Source organism: Poecilia mexicana, unplaced genomic scaffold (genome assembly GCF_051168715.1).
Source record: "Poecilia mexicana isolate PSO_F unplaced genomic scaffold, ASM5116871v1 scaffold_1, whole genome shotgun sequence".
Taxonomy (NCBI): domain Eukaryota; kingdom Metazoa; phylum Chordata; class Actinopteri; order Cyprinodontiformes; family Poeciliidae; genus Poecilia; species Poecilia mexicana.
In genome coordinates, this window is record NW_028263370.1 from 20,048,179 (window position 1) to 20,076,009 (window position 27,831).

At 39.1% G+C, this 27,831-nt stretch overlaps 2 protein-coding genes across 2 annotated transcripts; one reads left to right on the forward strand and one right to left on the reverse strand.

Moving 5' to 3' along the window:
- The first annotated feature begins 95 nt into the window (after positions 1-95).
- On the forward strand, positions 96-6,334 carry tmx2b (thioredoxin-related transmembrane protein 2b). Its single transcript, XM_015011484.2, has 8 exons — positions 96-419; positions 1,398-1,458; positions 1,578-1,691; positions 2,199-2,275; positions 2,366-2,472; positions 2,842-2,907; positions 4,306-4,435; positions 4,581-6,334. The coding sequence occupies exons 1-8, from the start codon at positions 231-233 to the stop codon at positions 4,743-4,745; spliced, it is 909 nt and encodes a 302-aa protein (XP_014866970.1). The 5' UTR covers positions 96-230; the 3' UTR covers positions 4,746-6,334.
- Positions 6,335-7,338: 1,004 nt separating this feature from the next.
- Positions 7,339-27,798, reverse strand: zdhhc5a (zDHHC palmitoyltransferase 5a). The gene is made up of 12 exons (XM_015011481.2): positions 27,388-27,798; positions 21,890-23,439; positions 19,368-19,489; positions 19,114-19,271; positions 17,609-17,781; positions 17,152-17,254; positions 16,945-17,036; positions 16,178-16,304; positions 15,368-15,476; positions 14,474-14,583; positions 11,063-12,105; positions 7,339-8,882 (listed from the first exon to the last, which is right to left on the reverse strand). Exons 2-12 carry the CDS (start codon positions 22,051-22,053, stop codon positions 8,645-8,647), a joined length of 2,439 nt encoding a protein of 812 aa, XP_014866967.2. The 5' UTR covers positions 22,054-23,439; positions 27,388-27,798; the 3' UTR covers positions 7,339-8,644.
- Between the last annotated feature and the right edge of the window lie 33 nt (positions 27,799-27,831).

Below are 27,831 nucleotides of genomic sequence, written 5' to 3' on the forward strand. Positions count from 1 at the left end.
TATAACCATAATTCAATCCATAAATACGAAGAATACACGTGGAATTATAATAAAGGCATCATTTACGTATGCTTTTATTTTAAAAAACACCGTATTTAAAGCAACTTCCGGCCGTGTGTACGTTCGCTAGCCACGGCTAATAGTATCATTCATCGCAGGCTACCGGTATTTTTAAAGTTGAACTCTCGGGTTTTGGAGTAATCTGCGGCACCTTTTAACATTTTGTTAACATGGCTTTACTGACGCCATTGTTTGCTTTCCTCTACCACCTGCCGCAGGTGTATAAGTGGCTGCTCAAGCCGTATTATGTAGCTTCTCTCTTCATGTCTGTCGCCTTCCTGGCGGTCCGTAAAACGCCTGGAATCTGCGACCATCTGGCCTCACAGCGGGAGGACGGGAACTCCTGTGACTTTGACTGGGTCTGTATCCCTACAGCGGACGAACCGGGCCTTTCAGAACCGACCGACCACCCATTGGCATTGGCAGTTCTGACAGGCCAAACACCTACACAGTTGTGCTTTTTGATGTTTTGCAACGATGCAAGATGTATTAACTCTGCGACATAAATACAAAGTTGTTCTGAAGGGACAGTAATTGTAGTAGAAATACAGTGTCTGTGTTTCCACAGCCTAGTTTTGATCCAGATTAATTACATATTTAATTTGCAGAGTTTAGTAAACAGACTGGAGGTGGTTTTGACAGTAAATTCAGAGACAAGCAGGACCATCAAAAATTAATTGATGTCATATTCAATTCAAAAATATATTTTTTAACTCAAAGGGAAATTAAATGTTGCCTCAACTCAAATCATCCAAGTATCTTAAGAGTCATTGCGAAAGGTTATGCTGTAGCAGTCAGTCTTGAAACTATTATGAAAAGGCCTCTGACTGAAGACAAGTCACACTGCTGTCATGACATGCTAACAGGTCAATATTCAGGAAGCAGAGATGATCAGCTGTTGGGAAGCACTACTAATCCTGTATATTAGAGCAACAAAGGTTGTGTACAAACATGAAGTCTCACTGACATAAAATGTAGGTTGTGTCTTTATGATGTATTTCTGGTTAAAATACGTTTCTTTGTTCAGTGAAGTTACTCACTGTAGTTTGCCCAACTAAGAGTAGAGATAATTAATAGTAATATTATTTGAGTAATAGTACAGTATTTTTTATTTGCAAAGTAAAGTAATTGTAATTAGTTACTACTAACCTCTGAGTTGGATTTTATTGTGTTTTTCTTCAGCAAGTCAAGAAATAAAACAGTGCTGGGGCTTACTTCCATTTCACTCTTTTCTTTTTTAAATATGGCAGTATCTTAAATATTTCGAAAATCTGGATGCGACTGGTTTGGTTGGATTCAGATGTTCAGTTGGTGACGATTATGTGTGTTTTTTCCAGAGAGAAGTGGAAATCCTCATGTTCCTGAGTGCCATCGTGATGATGAAGAACCGCAGAGCAAGTGAGTAGATTTACTTCAGCAACACTCAACTGCCTTTTTTAAAAATCCAAGTTGTTTAATCTGGTAAATTAAGCAAACTTTCAGGACTGATTTTAGGCCTGTTTGTCTGTTGTTCTCAGTAACTGTGGAGCAACATGTGGGGAACATCTTCCTGTTCAGCAAAGTGGCCAATGTGATCCTGTTCTTCCGACTGGACATCAGGATGGGCCTGCTCTACCTGACGCTCTGCATAGGTCAGTCCAACTTTACAGATTCCTCTAGAGCACATAACAAACTCAAGGAATATTTCTGTTTATCAAATCAATCTGACGCCGAGGGAAAACATCTTCCTCGTCTCCTTAGTAGCGACAGGCAGTGAAGTTCCTGTTTACTGTCAGCGGAGCTGCTGTTTTACTTCAGTGAGTTGTTTGGATTTAAAATGGCAAGACGCGGCACAGACGCTTCACTCGCAACTGATCATGTGGGACAGGATGCTTGGAGTGATGGTAGAATGTAACTCAGGCATTTCCTCTGTGTTTTTACTTCTGGTTGTAGGAGGAATAGAATAAAAAAAAGTTAATTTAACCACTTAAGCCTCTTTAGTACAATATTAGAAATGCATTAAAAGATGGAGAAAAAAAACATGGCTGCTTCATAGAGACCCTGACATCTGATTGGCTGCTTCGATGATTAATCTTTTCAGCCCTAATTTGTAGTCGCCTTCTTTCTAAAATTGCCTGATTTCTGCTTGTGTTTTCCAGTGTTTCTAATGACCTGTAAGCCGCCTCTCTACATGGGACCAGAGTACATCAAATACTTCAGTGACAAAACCATCGATGTGGGTTAACGCACACCTGTCACCAGAAAAGTTTATCTACAAACTCGTTTTAGTCCTAACTGTATTAATTGTGTGTGTGGGTTGGTTCAGGATGAGCTGAACAAGGACAGCCGTGTGACGTGGATTGTTGAATTTTTTGCCAACTGGTCTCCGGAGTGTCAGTCCTTCGCTTCAGTGTATGCCGATCTCTCGCTCAAGTAAGAATCCATTCATTATGTGTCACTGTGGAAACGGGAAGATGTGCAATCTATGACTAAAACTGCAAGTTCAGCTCAAAATCTGGGAGTTCATTCAGGAAATCCTGCACTAACGTAAATATAAAATGGATTTGTAGTTTAATTTCTATCCTTTTACTCACTTTTGTATCCAGAAAGTATAGAAACTACCCACCACTAATTTCAGCTACTTTCACCTGTTCAGAACATCTTTAATGTTTTATGCCTAACTGTACTTACGGTATTTTTGTTTTCTGTTTTTGTTTGATTCCTGTAAAGTATCTTTGAGTTTTTAGAAAAGGTCTTTACAAATAAAATGTCATTATTGTTGTTAATTCTGTTCCGGTTCAGGTATAACTGTTCTGGCCTCAAGTTTGGGAAGGTAGACATTGGACGATATGGAGAAGTTTCCAAAAGGTAAGACTCATCCACACACGTCTACCTGTAATCATCAGCCCCTCCAGGAAGTTGCATTGTTGTGATCGCAACTATTAATGCAAATTCACTCAATATTTGCAAATTTTTCGCAAATCTGACCAGTCAACGAGATCACTGCAACTCAGCTGAATTTTGACCAAACTCCTTTTAATTTCACTTCCTGTTTCACGGCGTCTCTTGAAAGCCAAACCTGCAAGATGAGGCATGTGTGATGCTAAACGGTAACATTTGTTTTCATCCAAATAAACAGAGTAATGCTGCTGCAGGCAGATAATGTTAGCTAAAAGATTAATATATGCCCGTATATCACATTAAGCTAGAGAACAAAGTTACTCTTGTTGTTGCCCATTTTAGTTGGCTAAGGCCAGGAATAAACCCAATACTCTTTAATTCCTATTCAGAAGTTGTGCTCATTTCCATACATTCAAAATAAATATTTATTGTTGCAATAGAAAGAGCAAAGAATCAGGGAGGTTAAACATCATTCCATCAGCTTCTGCCCCCTATGCATTAAATAAAATACAATAAATAAACGTAAACAAACTACAGACTGATGGCTCCCAATAAACATTTGACAGTTGTAAAACTAAACACAGCTAAAATACACAAGATTAATTATAAAAACTGGCAAAATTACACAGCTGATGGTTACTGGTTGCTATGGTAACTGTCAAAGGCAGCACAAAAAAAAATAAAAATTGCTGCAAGGGCCAAAAATAAAGGCATGTTGATGCCCAAAGTTATTTATTTATTTATTTTAATAAATTGATTGTACTTTAAAAAAATATTTCATTAGCTAAATTATTTCTTTTTTAAATCAAATGAACTAAATTTACATATTTGTTAAAAATGTTATCCATAAATGATTGCAGATCCAAATCATAAATTATTAGATTGGCACACAGCTTTTTGGGGTTGTTTTTTTTGTTGTTGTTTTATTTTTATTGTTTTATTTTCCTGTTCAATAAGAACAGGAAGTCTGTCTTGCTGTGTTAATGTAGCAAAGCGCTGCTTTTGAGTAAAAGCTTTAAATGCAGGAACATAATTGATAAATGAGAAATACTTTTTGTTGTACCACCAATATTGTAACATTTTATTTCATTATATCTGTAAAAAACCAGATAAACTTTAAGCTTTGCTCAATTGCAAAATTGTGATCGGAGGCCACATAAAATCATCAAGAGTGCCGCAAATGACCCCCGGGCCACACTTTAGACACCCCTGTTATACAGCAATATAGCAATAAAAGTCAAGCGAAAATAACTTCACTAAACAAAATGTATTTAAAGAATAAATAAACCAGTTTTGACTAAACTTCACATCTACGTTATGTTGTTTTATGTTATATTTAATAACAAAATGTTGCTTTACCTGTAGGTACAAAGTGTCTACGTCCCCTCTGTCCAAGCAGCTTCCTTCGTTGGTGTTGTTTCAGGGAGGGAAGGAAGTGATGCGGCGCCCCCAGGTGGACAAGAAAGGCAGAGCTGTGTCTTGGAGCTTCACTGAGGTTCTATTTTAATAAAATAAGTTTTGTTTTTCCAGAAAGATATTAAACTTAAGTTGTCCAACTTAAACTTATTAGATTTTTGAATAACGAAGTTGATTAGAATCTGCAGTTTTAGAGGCTAATTGTTGATGCATCTTTTATTTAGGAAAACATAATCCGAGAGTTCAACCTGAACGAACTCTACCAGAAGTCGAAAAAGTTGAGCAGGAACAAAGCGGAGAAGCTGAGCCCATCGCAGTTCCCACCGGTCCCCGAGGAGGAGGAGCCCGAGCAGCCGGGGGCCGACGCCGAATCCAAGAAAGACAAATAGGACGGTTAGCATCACAGAGCCCGAACTCATAGTGGGAGACTAAATCATCTGCATCATCTCCACTCCTCTTATCAAAATCCTCAGATTATTTAGAGGTGTGACGGAAGTGGAAACTCTTCCTCTTTTTGTTTTATTCCATTCCTAACCGTTCGTCTTCATTTATAGAAAACCTTAAAGAACTAATGTGATCTATCTTTAGGCAGAACGGGGGGATTTCTGTTCCCCACCAGTCTGCTGGCTACATTTCAGCGGCGGTGAAGCTTTGAATCTGACTTTCATGTGAAGTTTTATTCCATCAATGAGCCACGGCTGTCATGTGTTTTTATGCTACTAATTAAGATTTAAATGTGTTACAAATTCACTCCGAATTGACCCAAACTCTGCTGTTACACACAGGTAAATATTACTGCTACGGTCGATTGTTTTCAGCTGGTCTGGAGAGTTTTAGCAGGGGTGTCCAAAGTGTGGCTCGGGGGCCATTTTGTGGTCCTTGGACTGTTTTTGTGAGGCCCCATCTGCAACTGAAGAACAATACACATTTGCATGCAGATGCAGGTGGAGGCTTTTTATTTTTAATCAGGGTGAAATTATTACTCACATAATTCTTAACATGGAAAATGTTAAGTACAACATAAAGTATTTCTTTTTGTAGCCAAGCTGAAACTTTTTTGCTGCATCAAAATCAGCTTTTAATTCATTAAACTTGGCTAAATATGGCAAATATCCTGTTTATAACTAAAGTTATAAAAAGAAATTGAAAACTAGATACAAACATACAAAATTAGTTGTTTTGCATGTACAATGATTGATATCTCTTTCCTAGAAGAAAACACTACTTTATTTGCTTGATTTTAGTTGTTTTTTTTTGTTTTTTTTTGGCCCGTTAGTACCTTTGAATCATGTGACCAAAAGTTTGGACACCCCTGCTTTAGGAGCAGCCCAACATTCCCACATGGAAACTGCACTGGAGAAACTGGGTGAATATTTACTGTCTCTACAGAACCAAACATTGTTGTGAGACTGTGAATCCAGACGGGGTTTGAGACATTTATGCAGTCACTTTTTTGGTTTTAAAGATCCACCTATTTAATATTAATCAAGTTAACATTGAGCTTCTTTTAACATTCCAGTCATGAACTGTTACGGTTTAGACCATGGGTGTAAAACTCCACTGTCCTGCAGTTTTTAGATGTGCCACAGGTACAAAACGCTGGGATGAAATGGGTTAATTACCTTCTTCTTGTGTAGATAAGTTCTCCAGAGCCTTGCTAATAACCTAATTATTCTATTCAGGTGTGGTGCAGCAGAGGCACATCTAAAAGTTTCAGGGCAGTGGTCCTCCAGGACTGGAGTTTGACACCTGTGGTTTAGATGTTTTTAAATGCACTGATTTTGTTCCTCTTTTATAATTTGTTCCTAAGCATGTTATTTTGCAAGGTGGATGTTATATTTGTGTCATTTTTGCATTTCTCTACAGCCTCCTTCAGACCTCTAGTTATTTATACTTGTGTGAAGTATCTGCAGGAGTTGCTGGCTTAGAAAAGTTAGGCCTCCTTTGTTACACAAGAAATAAAACCATATGCACACAACTTTCTAAATTCCTTTTTTCCCCCAAAAAAACATACAACTACGGTCGTCAAGATCTCCTGTCTGGTGTGTCAGGTTTTGCTTGAATTAGTATCTTTTTGGATCTAATCATAGACACCACATTAAATCCTACATCAGTGTCGGTGCCATCTTGGATGTGCCAGCAGCAGAAATCATTCAGCAAATTACAAAACGAGTTGAATAAGAAAACAAGAAGTTAAGAATGGAATCTTTCTCTCAAGACCAGTTTAAGCAATATCTTTTTTAATTATGTATTTTTAATACCTTCGTTTTTAACTGTCAGTTGTGCATTTCAGTAACCAAAACTGATTTTGCTTAATATCGCTATTAAAATAGTATGATTTATGTTAATGCTCTTATTTTGAAGTGGAACCGGACATTCTCCAAGAGTCGAGAGGAGAAGTTATGGCAACAGCGCTAAAGTCAGACCGGCTAACGCAATCTGCCTGCAGTTATTATATCTAACTGCTTCTTTGTAAGTCTGTTGAGACCCTGGGTTACAATTGCAGGCTCATAAACAAAGGATAAACAAAAAAAGATCCGATGACAGAGAGGTAAGCTAGCGATGTATACATTTAAAGTGGAATGGCGGACGTTAATTTCGTCCAATCAGGTGTGGCTCTTGAGAAACGCCTACTTGGTCTCTGAATTTTTCCAACTGTTTTACGTTGCAAACTAGATCCATTAGACTCACATTTTCTTTAAAAAACAAAGCATCAAGACCTAATTTATTTCCGTTTTAGTTATTGTTTATGGTTGTTTTACTTTGGATATTTGAAATGTCATCCAGTTCCAGTATTTTTTACCAAATTAAAGTTTATTGGTCTTTGAGGTGGCAAACTTGCTTGAAGATGGTCTCAAAACGTTATCATTTATCGCAATAATTTCTGGAACAATTTATCATCCAGTAAATTCTGCTCCCTCAGGCATCCTTCTGATCATGGTAAAGCACTAAAAATAACTGATAACACAGAGTACTATGTCCTCCTGTTGTCCACATTTAACCATTTATTTTCAGACTCAGGTTGACACATTACTTTCTATCTGAAATGTTTTTGTTCCTCCCAACACACACACACACACACACACAAAATATCAACTTTGCTTAGAACCGTTTGATGTAAATATCCAAATTTCCACCGAAATCCAACGGCGGGGCATCTTCTTCTAAATGTGGCTGGGATTTTTTCCCCCAAACGGTTCCGTGTTGAATTGTTCACGGGGATCCAGATCATTTTCCAGCTGTGATTCTGGAAAAAGAGCGGCTGAAGCAAATCAGCCAATCAGAAGGGATGCCTTCTTCCTTTCATTCCCTTCAATATTTAAAAACTCTTCATTTATCAACAGCTATGTTTCCATATAAATTGATATAAAACAGGGGTCAAATTAAATACAAGAAATAAAATTAAAAAAACAGAATAACTTGAAATGTTAATTTTCAAGGCAATTGCTCAGACTTTTCTATAAAATTTTGCTCCTTCAAGAGCCAGCACATAGTTTCCATATTCACTTTAGTTTGTTCAAAAACAGACGAAATGTTCCTCAGTCTGATGACAGCAGCCTACGGTGGCAAACAGTGCATGCTCCAGTCTGCCAAGAAAGTTTTACAAAATAAATCCACATTTAAAAAAAATAATAAAACACATCATCCTGTACAGACATGGAATTAAATTCACATTGAGTAAATCAGTAAAATAGCAAAACACTGGCAATCAGAACGTAGTTTTTTTTACTCCCTCAATGCTGACATGTCGCATTCCCTGGAATCAGAGTTCAGAGAGCTGCACCTTTTTTTCCCTCTGTGTGATAGGGTCAGGGGTCAGAGGTTACAGGGACTCTCATGCATCAGGCAACATGTGGTGACATGAGCGTTTCCCGCTCCGAGTCCACTGCATTTACGGAGGGAGATTCTGCCGATAATCGTCCGACCGATCTTACGTTTAGTTCCTGCAGAAGCCCTTCGACTCGATCCCATGAGGTTCCTACAGTCTGCGCAGGATTACCGTCACTCAAACCAGACGTTTTTATTAAAATATAAAAAAACAAATTTGATCTAAACAAAATCCAAAGTGCTCATCTGAACCGTAGGAAAAGCTACACTTGTAAACCTATGTTAGGAGGTTCTTGGAGGTCCAAACAGAATCCAGATCCAAAAAACTAAAGCTCCAGAAAGGATGAAAACTCAAGAAATGAGTTAAATGTTTTTTGTTTTTTATCAGATTCATGGTTTCAGGTAAGGGGGGCGGCAGGACGATCCAGTTAGATTCCTCAGGCGAACAGTCAAGTGGAAATCATACGGAGATCTCGTAGGTGGTTCCCCCGACGCCGGTTACCTTCTTTACGCCGCCGGCCGGAGGCTTGTGGGCCGGACTCTGAGTCACCGGCGAGCTCAGGTGGTCTGCGGCAGGTCTGCTGGGCGAGGAGACCAGGTGAGAAGGGGAGGAAGGGGCGGAGCAGGAGGAGGAAGAGGAGGAAAAGGGCTGGCCACCATTGGTCCGACTCCGAGGTTTCATCTGGATCAGCTCACCTCTGGGTTCATGAGAGAAATGCATAAAAACACCATGATTTAGAGCCTAGGGTGTGATGGAAGTTATTCAGAGGAGGATCAGGATAATCGACTATTTCATTCCTGTTCTGCTAAAATTTATACAACTGCGCAAATTGGAATTGTATATGGAAACACGGCAATTTCAGTAAGACGTTTTTGCGCTAAATCTGCAACAGAAACTCTTCTTCACATCATCAATACCCAGATGTTACTACTGGCAGAAACAAAGCAGAAGACGACAGGAAGTGGTAGAAAGATAAAGGTTTGTTTTTGGGTTTTTATTTCAGACAATAAGCGGCTGGCTCCATCTCATAGTACTGCTCAGTTCATAACAAGTTGTGTCATTTGAACATGTTGAATCTAACGCTCTTCTGTAAAAACGCCGACTACAATTTCCCCTAAACGCTGGATACGTAGCGGCTCCCAGGTATAAGGAGTTTGTCGCATCATCACCTGAATAAGACATGACATCTCTTCTGATTGGCTGATGGATGATGTTAGTGCCATGGCTGAATAACAAATATGTCTTATGTAACCGTTGCTGCCGTGATTTTTAATGACTAGCTGCAAACTTATTTATATGTAATTTTAATTTAAATTCTTATTCAATAGAAACAATGCACTTTGGAAATTGTGTGTGTGTGTGTGTGTGCGTGTGTGTGTGTGTGTGTGTTTTTTAACCTTAGCAGAATATAGACAAAGATTTGCACACATTTTTATCCAAGCGTCACTTGGATAAAAATGAGCTAAAACCATTCACTTGGAGTGTTTTCACACCTGATAGTCCGGTTTGATTGGGGATTGGGAGGTGCAACATTTGTTACATTTTCACACTGCAGTGTCAAAGGATCCAGCCTAATTAAAAAACGGTGAAAAGGACTGGAAACGAATGTTGATATGAAGAGAAGGTCATGCAGACTCCAAACAAATCAGAGATGCTGTCGTTTCTGTGATACATCAGCAAAAGTGTTTCCTAATCAAATTCCAGAGGTGGGCAAAATTTTGTAGAAATCTGAAGAATTTCAGTTTATTTCAATGGGGCAGAAAGTTACAATATTTTAAAAAGTATGAAAGTCGAAATGACCAAAAATTGCATCATAAGTCTCCAGCAGAAGCTGAAGGTTTTGAAATATGAATTGTTGACATTGGTTGAAGTACGTGGAAGTAGTTAAAAGCATTAAAACTTAAGGAACATGGAAAAAGAATTGTAAAGAGAAACAATCTTAAGGAGTGAGATTGCTAAATTGTGATTTAGATTTAGTTTCTGTTTATACTCTGCATTCTCAGATTCTAAAGAGAAATAAAACTTTAAGAAGTGAGAACGCCTAATGCATTCTCATAAAAAAAAACACACATCAGCACAGATCTGCACAAGAACAACAGCATCAGACACAACAATGAAAACAAACCCGAGTGAAATTGACCCCAAACCTTCAAATCTAATGGTTGACCTTTGGACCTCTAAACTTTCATTAATCTCTTCAAATCAAGAGCAGCACAAACTAAAATTTTTGCTGCACAAACTTGGTCGAGTTGACCGACACCAATATTGTCTGATTTGAAGGAAATGGGGAACTGGCTGACCTTACATGACCTCTGGGAACCTTTATTAAAATCTTTAAAATGACAGCAACACAAATACATATTTGCTGCACAAACACCAAGTTTGTTTGATTTTGCAAATGTGAGGAGGATTAGGGCGTTTGACCTCCAGTGAGCTTTGGAAACTTTTAGTAACATCTTTGAAAGGATAGCAACACAAATAAAAAACATTTGCACAAACATTTGACACCAATTTTGTCTGATCTGAAGAAGGTCTGACCTTTTTGACCTCTGGAAGCTTTTTTATTAGTATCTTTAAAATTATAGCGGCAGAAATTTTCATCTGTGCTGCACAAATGTTTGACAGCAATTCTGTTTGATTTGAAGAAAATGGCGGCACCAAATTCACTCAGTTTGAAAACGTTCACAAATGAGAGGAAGATGAGAAACGGAAGAGGAGGAGGAACTCACAGGAAATCTGGCAGGAGGAAGAGGAGGAGAGAGGGAGAAAAGGAGGAAGAGCAGGAGGAGCAGTCAGTCCGGTTTCTGGCAGGCATGTAGCTTTCTCAGAGTTAGCAGCAAACCGATCGTCAGGGTCAAAGGTGAAAGTCATACTCACTTTGGTGCTTGTATGGCTCCTCCCATCCCTCCGCCTTCCCCTCCTCCTCCTACGCCAGCGGCGTTCGCGCCGGCCGATGCCGACGCCTTGCGGACCAGGCGGTACTGCATTTCAGCCGCCGCCGCGCTCGAGTACGACAGCGACTTGCCCAGCGGCGGGGGGTGGGCGGAGAGCGGCGAGCGAGCGGAAGCACCGCTGGAGCCCAGCGGGACGTCGGTGGAGCGGGTGCGGTACGGATAGGCGTGGTGGGGGGCAGCGAAGCGCGGCGGGCGCGAGGACGAGGAAGAGGAGGAGGAGTGGTGGTGATGATGATGGGAGTGGTGGTGGTGGTGATGGTGATGATGGTGCGGGGGAGGCGGGGCTGAGGAGTTGGCAGCCGGGGTGGTGTGGGGGTCGCCAAGGAGGCGGTCCCGCTCTGGCGGGGGAGGCGGGGAGGAAGACGAGGAGGAGGAGCGATGAAGGAAGGGGTGGTGGTGGAGGGAGGAGCGGTGATGATGATGGGGCGACTGGGAGGACTGGGACGGCAGGTCGGCTTCTCTCTGCTGGGACAGGAAGGGCGAGCCGTAGCCGCCTGTTGCTGGTGTACAGGGTCTCCCCGCGGGGGGTTCAGGGGCTGCCGCTTTGTCAAAGTCCTCGCCTGCCAGCAGGCTGTCGTACGACAGGCTGCCGTTACGCGACGGGTGGTGAGGCGGCGGCGTCTGATTGGCCAAGCTTTTGAAGCTGGTGGAGGCAGTGGTCGCCTCGGAGACGTGGGCGGCGCCAGCCAAGCTGGAGGACCGGGATGCCACCGCCGACAGCACAGTGGTGTCCGAGAAGGACGGGTAGGAGCGGCCGCCCAGCGTGTAGCCAGGAATGCCGCCGCCGCCACCGGCCTCCCGCCCCGCCTCCCTCCGCTCGCCGCCGCCCACGGCCCGGTCCGACACCGCGTCCCGGCGGTCCAGGCTGGGCTGCGAGCGGAAACCGGGCTGCTGGCTTGCCTGGAGGAGCGAGGAGGTGGAGGAGGACGAGTCCCTGGCGCTGCCAACGCTCTCCCCTCGACTCAACTAGAGGAGGCAGAAGAGGAAGGAGACAGAAAGGAGACGCTGAGCAGAGGAGGAAACTTAAAGGGCCGGCGTCATGTTTTCAGGAGAGGCAGCTCTGCTTCAACATGTTTTTACTGGAGTAAAGGTAAAATGTAGCGGAAAGAAAGAAATTACTCGAGTAAAAATATAAAGTATTTGGTAAAAAGTCTGCCCAAGTACTGAGTAACTGATCAAATGATCAATCAATTAATATTTAAAAAAATAACTGACGGACAAAGATAGAAAGTGGACATTTTGAGATTTTAAGGAGCAAAATGACAATAATTCATGTAAGTAAAAAAAGATAAAAGTCAAGCAAAAGAAAGTTTTTCTTTTAATGAAAAACTTATGAAACTTTAATAAAAACTGCAGGTTTGTGTCTGTCTGGTGAGTTTTTGGTTAAAACATGTTTGTTCTTCATTAAGTGGGTAGAAAATCCAGAAATTTTACTCTAGTAAGTAAAAATACCTCATAATAAAATTATTTATGTAAAAGTAAGAAGTACAGCGTAGTAAAAATACTCCTAAAAGTACATTTAAAAACAACAACAAAAAAAAAGGTTACTTGGGTAAATTGTAATTGAGTAAATGTAACTAGTTACTACCCAACTCTGGGTACATAGTTTAATTTTATAGCATAATCTTTTAACTGTCAAATGAAGCATTTGACTTTCTTAATTATGATGTACATTGAAGCGACTGGCACTCCAGTCCAGAACTTAACTGGTTTGAATCTTACCTAAAGATCAGGGATTTCTTTGTGTCAATGTCTATGAGAAACTTTTCAAATGCATTTAAGACATTTTAAGGCCTCAATTTAAGATATTTAAAGCTTTTTAATGATGTGAGGACAATCTAGTTTAGTTAAATATTCTCTGCATTTGCAGCAGAGGAAGACGACAGAAGAAGTAGACAGACAAGATGGAGGCTGTTAGGACATTAAAGACACATTAATAATAAACTGATGACGACAGCAACAGGAGACAGACTGGTTCTAATCAGAAAGGAAAACTTTTTATTTTGGAGAAACAGGAGAGGAGTTCTGGATACTGCTGGAGAGTCAGGTGGATCTGGACCAGACATGGGGACAAATACTGAGAATGAATCCAAATGAATGTGCAGAGGCAGCTGATAACTTCAACTTTTCATCATAGGTACAGCCATTAGAGACAGAATCTAAAAGACTTAAATACTTCAGTTAACTTATAAATCACTGAAAGGCTTGGCACCAAAACACAATAAACACCTGTCGTTGTCGTAGCAACCTTCCAGACCTCTCAGGTCTTCTGGTTCTGGTTCTGCTCTGCATTCCTAGAACCAGAACCAAACATGGAGAAGCAGCATTCAGCTTCTGTGCTCTTTCAATCTAAAACAAACTTACAGAAAACTGAAACACTGCTGAAACACTGAGCTCCTTTAGTTAAAAGAAGGCTGAAAACTCACCTGTAGTTGTAATATCTGGTTGTTGATCACGTGATTTTAAAAAAGTGTTTAAATTGCCGTTTTGTGAAATATTTATTTTAACATGGCTCATCCCTTCTAGCACAAAACATTAAATTTTTCTAAAATGGCGAGTTTCAATTAAGCAAATTCATTTTCGTAATTTCTATTTGAGCAATTATATTGTCAATGGAAACGCAGCTACACTGTAAAAACTCAAAATGGTGCCAAGTAATTTTGATCCAGTTTCTACTCCAAACAGCTTAATACATTTGAAATAAGACAAAACTAACTTATAAATAACCTTTATACAGGAAGATGTAGAAGCTAAATGGTGAAACAGGAAAACAGGAAAAAATGTCTTATAATCGTTTCAAAAAAATGTCGTTATAATTGAATTAATCTGCCAATGAAACAATTACTTTTTCATCAATAATAAAAAAATATTGACTTAAAAAAATCTCATATTTCCTCCAGAGAAGTTATTTGTAATTTAGTTGTGTATTATTTTAAGTGCACTATGATATTTGCACGAGAAACTAGATCAAAAATGCTAAATAAAGACACTGCGTGTTTTTGCAGTGTACTACTAGAGGCAGCCATTTTTGTCTGGGAAAAGGTTCTGAAAGGTTCTGTTCAGTATTTGACCCATGTCCAGATCAAACAGGAAGGGAACAGGAAAACCACGCTCAAAACGAAGAGAGAAAAATGATTTTAAAATAATCACTTACTGATACTGATCAAAAGTAAGCCACTGAAACCAAGATGGGCAACGGAAAATCAAAAGGAAAAACATAAAATAAAACATGGAAATGCATTAGATTGATGTGATAAAAGAAGCAGAAACGAAGAGAAATGGAGCAGAAACAGACGGCAGGTTCTGCCTGGTTTCTCCGCTGGCGGATCGTTACCTGGTTGGCGTAAGCATGAGTGAGAGTCGTGTGGTTCTTCCCCGGGCTGTAAGTGGGCCGGTACTTATACATGGTGGGGGTGGGAGGAGCTTTGCCCAGCAGGCTGCACTCTGCAGGAAGGCATCAACACAGGAAACACATCGCAGAGAAAAATCTTTCGTTTTTTAATACCAGATCCGATTTTATTATAAAGAAATTCTCACTGTCTTGTATTCCAATCATGACGGAGTGTTATGACCAAGCGACAAGATTTTTTTGTTTAATTATGAGAATATAATCATATTGGCAGAACAAAGATGCGATTTTACCAGAAGAACGTCTTAGAAATTAGTAGAAAAAGTAATTTCAATGAATTGAAACCTCAGTCTGTGTGATTCAGTCGTTTGCATAATCATTTAAAAGTTCTGCTACTGATAACAATTTGATGCTGATGTGTTAAAAGATGAAGTATTTATTTATCTGTAAAACCAGAACCAAAGTGCAACTTCAAAACAGGCTCGTTTTAATTCTTTTGTTATTTTCTGTGTAACAGTTCTCATAACATTCCGATTTTATCCTGTGATATTAGTGGCTTTTTTCTCGTATTATCCCTACTTTCTCACATTGCTACAACTGTATTATTGTAACATTATGACTTTTTAGTAAATGGCACTAATATTTCATCAAAGATTTGATCTTAATTCAAATTCCAAATAAATAAAATCTGTAAAACACACATGTCAAACGAGATGGGAGGCCTGGAGCATGCTGGCTTCACTAGCTCAGACTGAGAAAAAGATTAATATTTTCCAAAAATTAAACCGTTAAAAACCAAAAATTCAATTAAAATTGAGAATAATGTCTTCTTCATTTATGGAAGAGAAGCTGCAGTCGGAGGTCGGTGATGTTTGTTACCTTCTGCGTTCCTTTGGCCGATTCCAGGGTAACGCAGCTCTGGTTTCGGAGGCGGAGGCGGCTCGGCGTCACATGACTGACTCTCCATCATCTCAAGACTGGACTTGGACTGCAGAACCAGAGCACACATGATAATAAAACTTTAATTTAAAAAATAACACACATGAAAACTCACCAACTTCAGCTCAACAGTACAGTAATTGACTCACACAGTGTCTCTAGCAGCTGTAAATGTTTCCTCCAAACTTTGATTTTAAAACAGAAAACAGCTGATTCTTCTACACGGCAGCCAGGATGCGAAGGAGTTGGCAAGCAACTAGATACATTTACTCAATTACATGTACTTCAGTAACTTTTTTGAAATAATGTACTTTTAGTAGTATTTTTACTATGCTGTACTTTTTACTCTAGTAATTTTATTATGAAGTATTTCTCCTCTTACTTGAGAAAATTTCTGGATTTTCTGCAAGTCAAACAAAACATGTTTTAACCAAAGTTTACATTGTTAATTTAATGGATATGTGGCCCAGAAAACGGTGTAATTATTTAGAAAGGGGCCGGTTTATAAAAGATTTTTCTTCTTCCTTCTCCCTTTCAGCTCGTGTTCAGTCAGGCTGCAGGATGTTCATGTGTGACACATTCAAACAATAACTCATTTAAATCTGCAGAACCAAATGATTAAACCTCCTGCTGCCATCCTGTATGCAAAGCTATCTACTTCCCACACATGCAAAGCATCTGTTCAGCAGCAGACTAAATAATTAGCTAAAGCTGGAGGCGTTTCCCCGGTAGCAGGCGTGTCGCTCTCACCCGGTGCAGGTCTCCCTGGATGCCGTTGTCCAGGATTTTGGCTGCCAGTTGAGCCTCGGTGAGCTGCAGCCGCAGAAACGGAGGCTGCACACTCACGTTCTGCACGCACTTCTTCCTGCCCAAGTACCTGCAGAGACAGCGTGGCGGTGAAGCAATAAACAATAAAAAATTCACATTTTAGTGAGATTTAAAGAAAAAAAACTTGATGAAATTAGAAAAAAAATCAGCTTTAACAAGATGCAAAACTTGTTAAACCAAGAAAATGTTCATGTTTTAGCCAAATAAAAAAACGGGAAAAACGTTTTATAGCAAGATGCTAAACTCAGTGAAAGGAGAACTCACTTCGATGAGATTTATCTTATTAAAACAAATATATATCTTCTTTTAAAGAAGAAAAGTTGTAACAGAAAAACATCAAAACCTTTTGGGATTCTTTGACATTGTCTAGAAGAAATGAGGTGAAAAGGAGAGTCATCAGTGAAACTTTATAGCTTTTTAACAAGTCAACCTGTCAGTGGAATGTAGTTTTACCTCCATAAAAGAAGAAACTTTCTCTTTGTATCTAGATTTAAAAGTCGCTTTGATATAATGAGGAACTTTGTTTTAAGAAACTTTGCATCTTGTTATAAAAAGAAACAAGAAAACAGTTTTTGCAAGGTCAAAACACATGAAAAAAGTATTTGTTTTCTCAAATGTCTGGCTACATCTGGATTCGGCCTTTCCGCAGATTTTACTCTGTACCTACAGAAGTAGTTTAAAAAACTCACCTCGGTGCCTGGGAGCTGCAGAGAACATGAGAGACATTCCTCCAGCAGCCATTAGTGAAAGGATTCACTCCCCCTCGAAACTTTCCTGTCACCTAAAGTCGAAGCGACAGGTCGTCAAAACCACAGCGTCAGAACTGAAAACCTTGTGAATGTTCTGGTGAGTAATCTCTGAAGCCAACAGCGGGAACAATCCTCCGTGTTTTCTACCTGCTCGTTGGTTGTTCTGCCTCTGGCCACGAGCACGACGTGGAAACCGGTGAGCCCGGCGACAGGGATGAGGAATAAGCCTGCAACACACATTACAGCCAGCCTGGCAGCACAGCGGGTCAAGGAGGATGAACAACTCAGGCCTGCAGTGGAGCACACACTGGATTACACTTTAGTTTTTCATGTAGTTTCAATAAATATGTAAGAACATGAAGCAAAATGTCCCCATAAAGCGCCTTTTATTTTATCCCAATCAACATATGTTTAGCAATGTCATTGTTTTTGTTGTGACACCATGTGGTTATGTTGGTTCGTCTTTGTCCTAATTTTTTTGTTTCTCTTATATAATTGGTCATGTTTTTGGTAGATCAATACCTCTGTTTGTTAGTGCATATTAACCAAACATTACAGACTAATTGGTGAGTAAATGGGACAGTTAAAAACCGTTAAAGGATACGTAACGATGGCGTGTAGGTGGTTGATGTTCTGCCGCTGACAGAGAATAAAGAGCAGGCCAAACCCAAACACGGCCATGATGTGAGCCGTCAGAGACAGCAGGAACAGGAAGAAGTAGCGGTAGTTCCTCCTGCCGATGCAGTTGTTCACCCACGGACAGTGATGGTCGAACTCCTGAAGAGTCACAAATTAAACAAGATTCCCTCAGTTATCGTTGGTTAGAGCTATTAAAGTGTTGAGTTTAGAGCTGTGCAAATAAACAGTTGGAATAACACATTTAGATCTGCTTGAAGCAGGCTGTTCCACCTTTGTCAACAAAACTGTATTAAATATTTATTTCATTCAATTAATAATAATAATAATTTGATTTTCTGTGTGTTTCTTTTGGATTCTGTCCCTCACAGTTGAAGTGCAACTATAATGAAACTTACAAACATCCCCCTTCATTGGGAGAACTTTAAAAATCTGCTGCGTTTTCCCCACTGTAATAAAAATATTTCACATGTAGCAGTTTTTTTCACCGTACTGTCTAAACATATTCATACCACTGATTTGTTGAAATTACTGATGCTTCACACTGGGACCCTATGGGCTGATCCCTGTTCTTAAAACTCTGGAGGGTAAATATCCTCCTCAGGATAAAAATAGTTTTTACACGTTTTGCTCTGCAGCATTAAAATCTTCCACTGAGAGATTCACCAAATCTGACACTCCTGTTCCAAACCGAGCCTCAGAGGAAAGGTGAATTTATCCCGGAGGCTCCTCATGTCGCTTCGGTTTTAATCTCTAAGTCAAACTATTCAGGGTGTCCAAAGTGTGGCTCATGGGGCTTTTGTGGCCCCTGGATTGACTTTGTTTGGCCCCACCAGCACAAGTAGATGATATAAATTGAGACTTTTTATTTGTAATCAGGATAAAATTATTACTGGCATAATTTTCTTGCAATGGAAAATGTTATATGCAATTTGGCCTTTTAATATTAACAAATTTTGCTGGACGATAAATTATCCCATAAGTTATTGCAATAACCAATAATATTGTTGTTTTGAGACCATTTTCAAGCAATGGCATAATAATGCTATAACACATTCTCAAATATCATCAAACTTTAAATACTGATGAACATTTAACACTGAAACATTTTAAAATAATTAAAAGAACCGAAACAACAAATCAAATTAATTCTGAAGTCTCTATAAACAAAGCTTTCCTTCAAAATAAAGGCTAGTTGAGACCAAAGCACCAGACTGAAGACTTTTATCATTCAGATTTTGGTAGAAAAAGAGATAAAAGAGAAAAACGATAAATCATGCAAATGGAAATGGAGTTTGATTAAATTTTCATGCGATAAATTGATTTATTGAAACCAAACTACATTTTTTGATTGATTTTAGGTTATTTTTGGTACTTCTGACTCGAATCACTCTGATCTAGTCAGAGACGGATGACGACAAACAATAAGAACAGCTTTTATGAGTGTGTGTGTGTGTGTGTCCTTGAATGCACCTCCACACAGTTGTCACAGACGGAGCAGTGGGAGCAGCGGGGCGGTCTGTAGAAACGACAAGTTGAGCACCATTTCATCCGGACCTGAATCCCTCTGATCTCCACCGTTTTGTAGAGCGGAGCGCGGAAATCATCCTCTTTGTCCTCGTCTTCGTCCGCTGCAGGGACAGCGCGCGTTTTTAGATTTAAAAATGAAACCAGTAAGTTAAGTTTGGAGGCTTCTACCTCCTCTATAACGACTTTCATTCGCTCACCTCTTGGGAAAATGCCGGGGTCCATGAATGTGGCCATGCAGAAGTTAGCCAAAACAAACAGGAAGATGACTCCATTGTAGATGGGAACGGCGACGGAGAACTGCTCAGAAAGCCACGGGCACCTGAAACCCCAACGGCACCGCGTCAGAAACCAAAATATCACACGTTTTCTCTGACTGATGCAGATAGGGTCGGTGCGGTTCGGTAAGGCAAATTTATTTATACAGCACATTTCATGTACAAGACCATTCAGAGTGCTTCACAGAAAAATAAGAGTAAGAGTTTAAAAACATGAGCAGAAACGAAACAAGATACAACTAATGAAATAAGAGGAAAAAATAATCGACAAATTAATTAGGAAAAAAAGTAGATAAAAGACTTTCGGCTAAACTACTGTTTTCAGTGCGCCATTTGTTTCCAATCACTGCAAAAACATGAAATCTTATCAAGTATTTTTGTTCTAGTTTATACTGCAAATATCTCAGTACACTTGAAATAAGAGAAAACCTCTCAGCAACATACAGGAGCTTTTGTTCTTAAACTTTTATCATCCAGTAGTTTTTGTTGGAAAGAAATATATATTATTGAGTTTATTTCAATTTGTCATGTGATTTATTACGACAGGCCCAGCTGTAAGCAGATGTTTAATTTTTATTTCCGATGTTCAGTGTTCACCTGAGACCGAGACGGGCTACAGGGACAGAGACGGAGTGACAGACTGGATGATGGGCTTTTGTCAGGGTGACAGATGTTGGCCTATTTTCCCTTCACTAATCCACAGAGCTGACCGGCCACCGCACTGACCACACACAGATTACATCTCACACACACATGCATACATGCAGAGAGGCACGGCTCTGCATACACAATCACACCTTTCCACCAGATTTTCCTCACTTTTTTCCCACTGCTGCTCTTTTGCCTCTTTTCTCCACATTCTCACTCTGTGACAAGCAGCCGAGCTGAACTGCAGAGAGCAGTGGAGAACGAGTGTTTGGGTTTTAGCTTTGTGCCACCAGAAACGGCAGCCGGGAATGGGAAATCATCAAAAAGATTAAACTGATCATGTTTGCAAACCCCATAAAACTGTCTGAGATGGTTACTCTTGATTCCTTCAGAGCAGGGAGTCAAACTTACTTTGGGCCAAATCAACATTATGAATGTCCTCAAAGGGTCGGTTGTGGTAAAACGGGTTGATAAAACCCGTTAACAAACCTCTGCACTCAATGAGTACTTCTTAAAGTTAAATAACACTGAACATCATTTCACATTGATGTAATTCAGCAGAATGCATATGAAAACTACAGGAGAAGATTGTGGCCACTGATAAAACAATTCTGGCTTTAATCTTTTGACATCAAAAGTAAAAAATCTGAGAAAAATGTCAGAATTTTTACTTTTGATCTTAAAAGATTAAAGTCAGCTTTTTTTTTCAAATTGTCAAAATTCTGAGAAAAAAAAATGATTTTTTTTGTGACCCTAATCTTCTTCCGTTGAAAACTGCTTTAACTGATTGATAAAATATTATTAAAGCGTACTACAGTTATTCTCAATTAAATATTTCATGCCTTGTTTAATGATGTGTAGTTAAAAAAAAAGAAGAAAAAACAACATTATTGTGATTATATTTTTTCCTAAAGCAATAAGGACTTTATACTTGTATTATTTCGACTGTATTATCGTAATATTATGACTTTATTCTGGAAACAAAAACTAAACTATATTAATTCTGCTATTAAACACTTTTACCCATAAATAGAAGAAGCATTCAGCCTCTGTTCATCACAAATCTGGAAACGCTGAGTTCCTTTAAATCTAGACTAAAGTTGCTTTTGAACCATAAAAATTAAACATTGACCAATGTTTTGATATGTAATGATGGCAAAATGTAATGTTTACTAGTTTTCTCAATTATTAGCTGTGTGGTGTTTTCTGTGACTTTGTACTCTTGTGTCTTTATGATGTAAAGCTTTCTGAACTGCCTTGTTGCCAGAGTTGTGTAGTAACTACATACGTTTATTTGAGTAACTTATGAAAAAAATTCACTTTTAGGAGTATTTTTACTATGTTGTACTTTTTACTTGAGTAATTTTGCTATGAAGTATCTCTACTCTTGAGTAAAATTTCTGGATTTTCTACCCACTGAATAAAAAACATACATGTTTTAACCAAAAATTCACCAGACACTGTAATTGCTGCAGTTTTTGTTAAAGTCTCATATGTTTTTTTTTTTTTTTTTTTTGAAAGAAACTGATTTGGATAAAACTATTTTGTGTAATTTTGTTGTCATTTTCATCCTTAAAATACCAAAATTTCCACTTAACTTTATATTTTGGTCCGTCTGATAATGCAATTTTTAAATGTTAAATGATTGATAATTTGATTAGTGACTCAGTACTTTAGCAAACTTTTTACTAAATACTTCTTTTACTCTTACATGAGTAATTTCTTGGAGGGCTACTTTTTACTTTTACTAGAGTACAATTTTTTGGGTACTCTGCGTGTGTATTAATGTGACTTACGTGAAGCAGAAGAAAAGCGTGGTGGACCCAACGAGGAAGAAGGTGGCGGCTGCAACTGGGACGTAGCGGGAAGGTCTGAGGGGCCTGCTGGGTGAGACCACAGCGTGTGGCAGAGGCGACGAGGATGGACCCCGCCCTCCGCTCTTACTGCTGCTACCTGGCATCACTTCCTGTAAGCTGCGATTGGTGCTTTCGCTCGCCAACCACTACGTTAAGGAGTCCGTCATTAACACTCCGGGATAAGCGGACTCTAGAGCAAAAACAGGGACAGGTTGGATGCAAAGGAGAGGAGGGGTCTGACTTTTAGGTAGTTCCACATCCGGCACGAAAAGCAAAGTGGATGCTTCTTTTTTCTCTGGTTTTTTTACTTTGCTGACTGCAAAAGTCACAGATTATCCAAAGGAATTTGTGTTTTGGCCCAAAATGATGCAAACAAACATGTTGAAGAGTAGAAACTATTCTTTTAGCAGAAGAAATGAGTTGAAGGGAATGATGTTCAACTCAGTGATCACAGGCTTGGCAGAAATCTTTGTAGTGGAATAAAATTTCTGTTAAAAAAAGTGTTTGGACCCTTTGAATGAAAGTCATTCCAGCAGAGCATCACCCTGATGTGGCCAGATGTAGCTTGATTGGGAATATAAATGAGGTATGTAGGCAGAGGTAGACCTGTTCAGGTGGAAACAAAAGAGAGAAAAAAAATAAACCAAGTGAGGCAGAAACAAAGAAAAGAGAGGAATGATTTGCTGAGGCGCGCTGTTTTCTTCTTCTCTGTGGTCTTCAGATTACATCGACAGCTCCACACATCCGCATCCAAAAAAAAAAAAAAACAGCAAAAAAGAAATGCAGCAAAATGGTTGAAAATAAAAAAAAAAAATTATGCCAACCCCCTTTTCTTAGCGTGTTGGAGCTTCAGTCCAGGACGTGTGTCAGACAGAGCAGTCTGTATGCGGGCCAGTGCAGGAGGAGTCTGGTTTTCCTGTGTCGGGGCATCCCTAAACCCCAGCGGTGGCCGGCTGAAACCACCTCACCTGCCGGCTACATTCCCGAGGCGATCACAGGGCAAAAAGCAGGAAGCCACCGAGCACTTCTTCCCAAAACACGCAAAGCTAAATCCAGCAGACCATCCATTAGTATCCATGCACGTGCAGCTGCTGAGTCGTTACACTCAGTGATGATGTAGGGTAATTATCTCATTTCAGGGCAGAAATGTGGCAGGACTAAAGCCGTTGCTGATGACGGTGGGCTTGACCGTGGCTGTTGGTTATGTAACAGCTATAGGCGGTTTTCCTCTTCGCCTCCTTCTCCAGGGACTTCCCTCTACTCGCTCAGCCCTTCAGAGAGAACTGAGGCTTGGATAACAGCGCTACAAACTTGACCCTTAGGGGAATACGCCTCTCTGGAGGAAAGTGCTAAAACAAACCGCAACAAAATGAGGAGAAGAGGAGATTCTTGACAGATGGGTTCAGAGTTTCCTCTTCAAAAACAGGACAGAGGGATTCCCTCCTTCCTTGTTCAATCCCGATCTCTGATGGTTGGTCAGGATGCTCCACCTACAGAGATAAAACACAATGAGAAAACATGAGATACTTGGCCTGTCACAATAAGTAATAAATCAATTAATCACATGATAAATAAAACAAATCAAATAATTTCTATTTGCATGATTCTCTTTTCTTCATTTCTACCAAAAACTGGAAGATAAAAGTCTTTAGTTTGTTGTTTTGGTCTCAACTATCATATATTTTAAGGACATTTTTGTTTACAGAGACTTCATAACTAACTTTATTAGTTATCTCTGTTGATTCATTAATTTTTATATTCAAAATGTCTTCCAGTTCCAGTGTTAAATGTTCATTTAAGAATTAAAGTTTTTTGATCTTTGAGAATGTGTTCTTGCATTATTGTTATGCCATTACCATTATATTACTTGAAAATTGCCTCAGAACAACAATATTATCGTTTATCGCAATAACTTCTGAAACAATTTATCATCTGGTAAAATGTCCTATTATGATAGGACTATGTAAAGCTTTTATGTTAGTTATGAACTGATCCACTTTTTCACTTCTGATACCGATATTAAAGGTTTAGTAAACAAAAGAAACAGAGCTGAATTGATTTAAAACTTTTTTTTTTAAATACAGATGGAAATGTACTGAAATACAAATTTATTTGGTAACTCTGCACCAATAGAGCACATTTAAATACACCAATAGTGTCAAACGTTTGGTCAAACATGTAGAAACAACACAACTTTAATTTGTTTAATCTGTAATTAGGACTAAAACAGTCAATGTAAAATAAATAATGTGGAAACTGAAACCAACAAAAACAATAGGTTCTTTCAAATGCCATTATGTTGTAATTTTGCCCTTCCTGTACAATATATTATTTTGTATTTTTATTTTTGATACTTTTATCTTTGTGTGAATCTGCATGCCGTTATGTCATTTTGCTTCTGTTATAACTAAATTTGGTACAATAAAGTGTATTTCTATTGTATTCATAACGATATTACCCATAATGAAGAGTTCTCCAGATAGAAATGGATTTCTATCTTCCTGTTTTATAGTTTCACATTGAGGAAGCAGCATTTTGTACAATGAGCAGCAGTGAAGTGATGACTGATCTGAGCCGACATAAGGAAATCTTATGATCTGAGGTGATGCTGTATTTCCTGTGGCAACACAAAAAGCACAGCCAACCAAAGGAGCTGCTGATCATCTTCTACACGGCCATTATTCTGTCTGTTCTGTGTTCGTCCATCCCTGTGTGTTTTGGTTCACGTACTAAACAGGACAGGTCCAAACTGCAATGGCTGGCCTCCCCTCCATCGAGCACTTTTATAGGTTTGAGGTCAGGAAGAGGGGAGCTAGCATCTCTGCTGATCCTACACATTCTGGACACTTTAAACTTAAACCTTCATATGAGGGCTGTTTCCACAGAGAGTTTCTTCTCCCTTACAGCCTAAGTTGATTATTCTTCTCTCTTGGGGGAAAAAAATAAGTAATCTTTTAATTCAATGCTTCAACAATCATTCTGTGGTTTATTTTATTTATATATGTGGAAAAAGGGTGTAAATACACGTGCATATTGTTCCTATCTTTATCTTATTCCTGTAAAAAGTTTACAGATGTTTTCTTTATGTTTGTATTTGAGCAGTTGAAAACCAAAGTCAAATTTCTTGATTGTGCACAAAATATCAATAAAACAGATTCTGAATATGAATTTTAGATTTACCGTTGAGATGCAAACAATTAATTGACTTACAATTAATTCCCAATACACTTTAGATTAGAATTAGTTCAATTTGATTAATCTTTTTTCAGTGTGATTGCCATCCAGAAGAGGGAGTTGCCAGTCATCCTTGAGCGAAGCCAGTTGATATGGAAATAAAGATGGCGGGGTCATCCCAGGACGGCAAAGTGAAACAGTCCAAATAGAAGCAGGTGTGCGATGCAAAATCCACCTTATGTGGTTTCATTTTAAAATATCAACACTCAGAAAGCTCCTGAAGTTTGATCTGAACAGCGGTCATTCAGCCAAGATGCATGGCGGAGAAATTACTGATTTACTACAGAGGTGAGGATGTGATGACAAAAGTGGAAAACATTATACAGAAAAATTGTAACACAAAAACAACAACAATCACAATAGACAAGTAATCAGTACCAATAGAAAATACAATCAATAGAATGTTCATTAATTTCAGTGAAGTCTGATCCAGAACCGCACAGCATTCTGGGCAATGTAGTCAGAAGAAAGGCTTTAGTCATGTCACTAACTAACTAATTTATGCTTTGGTTACCAAGCGACAACCTGTAACTCAGTAACTTTGTAGTTGCAGTGTCGCCATAGTACCTCTTAACAACAACAACAACAACAACAACAGCATGGAGTGACAGTAGAAAAAAGTAAAACAGCTCAAAAGGAAACTGGATAAAACAGGAAAAGTAGCATCAGCAGTTTGGCAGTATTTCACATATTTAAAACAAAAACCTAATCAATAATTATCAATATTGACTGACATAGTGATATATTTTCCAGCCCTACTAATTATATATATTTATTCTTTATGTCTGTGTGCAGACCAAGCCAAATTCTGTTTCTGCACATGATACTGGCCAATAAAGGTGATTCTTTATTTTAGATTTATATTCTAAAATTCATATCAATCTATCTATTCTATCTAAACTATTGCGTAATATTGCATATTAATATTGCGTAAATATTAATATGCGTAATATTTCTTATGCATATTAAGAAATAATCATACCACCATCCATGATTGATTACATAGTTGTTGATTCTCCAATACTGTGGTTACCTTCTACATGTGAAGAAGTCCACTGCATCACTAGCTTGCATCCAAATTCACATGAGGTGTGTGTAAGCGTGTCACAATAACTCAATTAATTGCATAATAAATTAAAACATGCTCAATAACTTCCATTTTCATAATTTATTGTTTTTCTCTTTCTACCAAAAACTGGATGATAAGGGTCTTCTTTGGTCTCAACTTGCACCTTTTTGTTTGCATAGACTTGTCATTTCTGTTGTTTTGTTTGTTTATTTTGGATCTATAAAAGGTCTTCCAGCTTTAGTGTTGAATACTCAATATAATTTAAAGTTTATTGATCTTGGAGAATAAAATGTTCTTGCATTATTATGCCATTGTATTATGCCATTACCATTGTATTACTTGAAAATGAACTCAAAACAACAATAGTATCGCGTATAGCAATAACTTCTGGGACTATTTACCATGACAGGACCAGGTGTGTGTTGCTGCTCCTGTCCAATGACTCTTGAACTCTGAACAGTTCATTTTAGAAGTAGTGGAGGTTCCTGCTACCATCAACAGTGGTTACTTTTTACTTATCAGCTGAGGAAAAACACTGCAAAATGCTCTAAAATATTTCACAACTCAGCAAAACTCCTTGTCAGATTTGATCAATTCAGATCTCTCATGAACCAGGTGGCTTCATCTGCTGATGGGGCCTAAATATAGGATCATCCAGATGCTCGTGGGATTTCTATCACGTTTATGAATAGAAAAATAAACCATAAATATATAATAATAAAAAGATCCGTGTTTGATTGAAGGAATTAGATGGATTTTTTTATGTGCGCAAACTACAGCGACGCCCACAGTGGGCCGTGGGGTGTGGATGTTACTCTGGGATGACAGGAAAATTGCCCAACAGAATCAATATTGCTTTTTAATAATGTTTATCCAATCATTAAGGAGTCGATGTGGGTAGTTATGCTGTAAAAATCAGGGTGGAGACAGCCGTGGTTACACAGTTCTTTACGACAGAATATAGACACGTTTCGACGTTGCTGGGAGTCACTTTAAAATACCTACAACACACATACACAACACACATACACACCGTTAAGCTCATTCGGTTTTAACGCTGCACCCTGAGCTGCCGTTAGCCGTAAGCTACCCAGGTGTTAGCGTTGGCTAGCTGCCGGCTAATCATTCACCTCACCTGAGAGGGCTTCCAGCGGCCAGGAATCCGGACCCGGCTGAGGGTGTGCCAGTCTGGGTCCCGGTTGGATTATCCGAGGAGAAATATTCAGCACAGCTATTCCAGGTCCATATAAAGAAACCCCAGCTAAGCTAGTTCAGCCTCAGAGGGTTTGGTTGCAAAAACCACCGATATGACAGACGTTTGTTACTGGAGACAGCTAGCTTAAACGGGGTTAGGAGGCGCGAGCAGCTCCCTGCTTTCATAACCTGGTATCTCCGAGATGAACGCAGTCTCTGCGACAATTCAGTGAATATAATACACACAAGATGATATCCTCCTCTCACGTCTCCAGGATGTTGGTGGCCAACAGACTCCCAGAGGCCGACAGATTTCTCACAGCCACAAAAACTCCAGCGCCAGGGTCCAAGAGCGGAGTTGTCGTAATAGAAATAACACTGATTG